Source organism: Myxocyprinus asiaticus, chromosome 10, assembly GCF_019703515.2.
Source record: "Myxocyprinus asiaticus isolate MX2 ecotype Aquarium Trade chromosome 10, UBuf_Myxa_2, whole genome shotgun sequence".
Lineage (NCBI taxonomy): Eukaryota > Metazoa > Chordata > Actinopteri > Cypriniformes > Catostomidae > Myxocyprinus > Myxocyprinus asiaticus.
In genome coordinates, this window is record NC_059353.1 from 14,306,311 (window position 1) to 14,310,531 (window position 4,221).

The window sequence follows — 4,221 nt, forward strand, 5'->3', positions numbered from 1 at the left end:
TATATATATATATATATATATATACGTATAGGCCTATATTTCATTCAGTAAGGGGAAACAAAAATCTGAAATCAGTATAATGCATGTCAACGGGTATAATGTATTACAGTACCACTCTATGCCGGTTTGGGACATCGTCCACCCGGACTATTTGGAGTCTCGGCAAATCTGATGGAAAAGTTTTTTTTTTTGTTTTTGTTTTTTTCAAGTCCGTTATGCTACGTTATTTGTTTTACAAAAACGACGTGAAGTCTTTTATTGAAACCCGCCTTTTATAGCAGATATAGTGTATTAACAGTTACATGGTTATGTTTCTTCTTTATCTCTTACTCTCTCTCTCTCTCTTAAAAACCCCCGAAAGCATACACAGAAAAGCTTACACGCATAACCTCAATAATATTTAAAGAAATAAGATATTAAAATGAGAAAACATTTGGGAAGTTTTCTAACTAACATATTCAGGCCAAGGGTCAAGAGATCCCCTTCCCTTTGTACATGTTCCAGAGACTCAATGTGTCACTATTTGTCTAGACACTTCCAGAACAAATCAAACGAATATGAATCATACATTTTGAATGTAGTTTTAGAAAGCAAATCGCTGATAAAAGAACGAGAGAAAGAAAGTTGCACAATTTCACAGTTGCATCTGAGAGCTATCAGATTTATTGTTCTCATTCACCTCTCGCTGAGTGAGTATAGTGAATTTAAATAACAATTACGAGGAACGGTGTGTTTCAGCTTTGTCAATGTGTTCGTGTACAATTCTGTATATAACAACAAGTGTGATACTAACAGTATAAAATATAATCAATAGTTAATATGGCAGGGGGGAAACGATGAAGGCCTACAAGAAATGCTACTAGGTTGAAAGTCATCACATTGCGCAACAAATCTGCCATTGCTCCAGAAACTATTTGAAAGATTGATTTTAGTGAAAAATATAAAGCAAATCATTTAAATCAACACAGATCATCCATATTGCCAAATGTACACAGACGTGTTATCAAAACCCACCAAAAACTTCTGCCTGGAAAAAGCAGGAGGGCAATATCTACCATTATTTAGCCAAACAACAACAAAAAGTGTTTACAGGGAGAGGCTGAAATTGGAGAATAAGTGCAGTTTTAGGGTAATCAAATTGTTTTTCTTAAGTTTTCTCTGTGTAAAAGCTAGTCACAGAAGTGTGGTCCACAAAAATACTATGAAGTAGAAAAGGTGTAATTCGTTGCACATAATGTTCCCATAGTGGACAATTCCTTTTTGTTCAAATGAGTAATATAATTCCTGCGCGTCCTGGGGTAAATTCTTCCACTGTTTAATATTTAATGCTTGTCTGCATTGATCCATGTCCTTGTGAGTTCTTTTGTAATTTCCCTTAAAGGGAATTCATAAAGTCTACGTTGGCTTTGGGTTTGTTATCATTTCGGTGTCAGTGCACCAGAATCTCCTGGCCATAGGAGCTCGTAGTTGTCACGTTGTAGTTGTTGTCCGGCTCATCTTTCAAACTTGCACCTTTTAAGTATTCTATCACAAAACTCTCCTGAAACACAGAGCAAACACAGTCATAGCGTTAGGGACATTGGAGGATAAGAAGGCAGGTTTCTAAAGATGCGTTTTGGGTTTGAGTTTAGTTTCTCTCGTACAAAACATAGAATATATTTTTTTTTATTTTATTTATTATTTTTTTTTTGGTGATAATCGTCCAATTACTGGAAGTGTGCATAAAATAATGTGTTTTAGGTCTCAGTGAACATACGTTTGCAGTCCATGGACGGAGGCGGTGTGTCTGCACTCACGTTGCCGGTGTGGGTGAACACGTCCTCGGGCGTCTGAGGGACCCCGGGCGGCGTCATCCTCTTCTCTTTCTGCCTTCGGTTGCAGAACCAGACCCGAACCACCTCTTTCTCCAGCTGAAGGTTGTCTGCGAGCGAGGTGATCTCCTGTGCAGAGGGTTTGGGGCATTTCAAAAAATGACTTTCCAAGGCTCCCTTTACGCTCACCTCGATGGAAGTGCGCTTCTTTCGTTTCCTGCCTTGGGCTGCTATTTTGTCAATGCTGGTGGGACTGCCCGTGGTGGAGTCGGCCTCCTCCAGCCACTTGTTCAACAGTGGCTTGAGTTTGCACATGTTTTTAAAGCTCAGCTGGAGGGCCTCGAACCTGCAAATGGTGGTCTGGGAGAAGACATTTCCATAAAGAGTTCCTAGTGCTAAACCGACATCAGCCTGAGTAAAACCCAGTTTGATCCGACGCTGTTTGAACTGCTTAGCGAACTGTTCCAGGTCGTCGGAGGTCGGCGTGTCCTCGTCGGAGTGCGAGTCGTGGCTGTTCACTCCCGCGTGGTGCTGGTGGTGATGGTGGTGAGGGTGCTGCTGATGATGGTGGTGGTGATGATGGTGGCTCCCGTGGTCCATTTCTGGAGAATCTCCTCGCATCAACCCAGGGTGGACCAAACTCCCGGTGGGGTTCAACATCCCGTTGACCGTGAAACCACCGGGCTGGGAATAAATGAGAGACTGCTGGGACTGCTGTTGCCCTCCGGTGATGGTAGGGATATGCGAGGCTGCGCTGCCACCCCACGCGCCTTGGTGGGACTGGTGAGCACCAAGATGCGTGGGTCTGTGGTGCAGCGCCGTGCCAGAGTGCAGGTCTTCCCTGTTTGAATTGTTCTTGACATCTTGCTGTTGTGGGCTACCAGCCATGCCAACAGGGCTGGAGGACCACGGGGAGCCGGCTTCAGCAGCTGCGGCGGCGGCTGCGGCGGCGGCGGCTGCGGCAGCAGCATGAGGCAGCGAGGTAACCCATTGATGGGCATGGCTTAGCATGTGCCCCCCGTTACTGGCTACCATGGCTCCTTGCATGAAATCGCTCTGTACCATCTTGACCGTGGGATCTCCTCTGTAGCCTCCCGACACCGAGGTTACGGTAGCACTTCCCGGCTGCATGCCACCACCTCCGGACTCCGAATGCACGATGGAGGCTGATGAGAGAATACTATTGCTGGCCAGGTAAGGATTAGAAGCCGCTGTGGCCATCCCCCTCACCACTTTGAACAATTCTACTTATTATTCCCCTCCCCGTGTCGTCTTAACTTTTTTCCCAACCCCTAGAAGGCACGTTCTGTTTCATGAATTATTCAAACTGGAAAAGTATGCCTGGTATTTTGAGTTGGTCCACCGACAACACAGCACAAGATGGATATATATATATATATATATATATATATATATATATAATACAGTAATCCTTCAGAACCTCCTTTTATCATAAGCAAAAGGAGAAAGAAGTACATTGAACGTAGAAATCCACATTATTGGAAGTTGTTTTTACAATGTTCAGTTGCATTCCATTCTTAGTGTCATTATCTTATTGGCCAAAACAAAAAAAAAAAAAAAAAAAAAAAAAAAAAAAAGAACAACGATCACAGAGATGTAAAAAGTCCGGATTCTTCACACCAACTTCACGTGACGATTAAACAAATCCCACACAGAACTTCACCATCGCGCGCTACTTCGACTTGATGTGGAGGCTTAACAGAAAAAAAATGCTCCTTTGTAAACTTCTCTGTTGTCCTTATTGAGTCTTGGTAATCATATTTCTTCCTTTCACAGAGTCCAACTGACGTTAATCTTCAATGCATTCAGCTGCACACAACTCTATTAATGCACGCGCAATGGAGAGCTTTCACTGTCCTCGCGCGCTCTGTTCCTCTCTCTCTCTTTCTGAGCGCGAGAGCACGCGAATGTTTACGTTCAGCCCCCGCGTGCGCACACCATCCACATCCTTCACCCAATTACCGCGAGGAAGTTTCTGCGAGATTGATGCTCATTGGATATCCTTCGGGAGAGTGACAGATCTCAGTGCGCAGCTTTTGAGTCTCGAAACCAAGGGATCACGTCAAGGCGCTGCAATTTGCTATGTCTAATTTGGATATGTCAACATACGAATAAAAGCGAGATCTTCTATCTGAAGAGGAAGTTGATATAATTCAGTAATCTCGAATTTATATTGAGCTGAACTGGTTTTTCTGATGATTATAACTGGGTATGATATTTTACCTGGGGGCATATAATAATAAAAATTTAAAAAAAGCAGGAAAACAGAAAAATCAGAACGCCGAACAAGCTGCGGCCATGAAAATGAGAGATGCAGATAAAGCAATGCAAACAACAGACAGATAAAAGCATGAATAATTTCAGCATTAACTAAGGGGTAGAAATTAAG

General features: G+C 43.1%; 1 protein-coding gene across 2 annotated transcripts; it reads right to left on the reverse strand.

Annotated features, from left to right (window-relative positions):
- Positions 1–645: 645 nt before the first annotated feature.
- On the reverse strand, positions 646–3,785 carry LOC127446784 (POU domain, class 3, transcription factor 3-A). 2 transcript variants are annotated; one of them, XM_051707992.1, is made up of 2 exons: positions 1,797–3,785; positions 646–1,540 (listed from the first exon to the last, which is right to left on the reverse strand). In XM_051707992.1, exons 1-2 carry the CDS (start codon positions 3,030–3,032, stop codon positions 1,430–1,432), a joined length of 1,347 nt encoding a protein of 448 aa, XP_051563952.1. In that variant the 5' UTR covers positions 3,033–3,785; the 3' UTR covers positions 646–1,429. The 2 variants fall into 2 exon arrangements, with proteins under 2 accessions (XP_051563952.1, XP_051563953.1); XM_051707993.1 differs by having other exon boundaries at positions 1,757–3,785.
- Positions 3,786–4,221: the final 436 nt, after the last annotated feature.

Excerpts from the sequence above, each read along its gene's own strand:
- LOC127446784 (XM_051707992.1), bottom strand. The coding sequence starts at position 3,032 with ATGGCCACAGCGGCTTCTAATCCTTACCTGGCCAGCAATAGTATTCTC. Across the intron at positions 1,541-1,796 it reads TGTTCACCCACACCGGCAAC|GAGAGTTTTGTGATAGAATA; the intron begins GTGAGTGCAGAC and ends TCTGTGTTTCAG.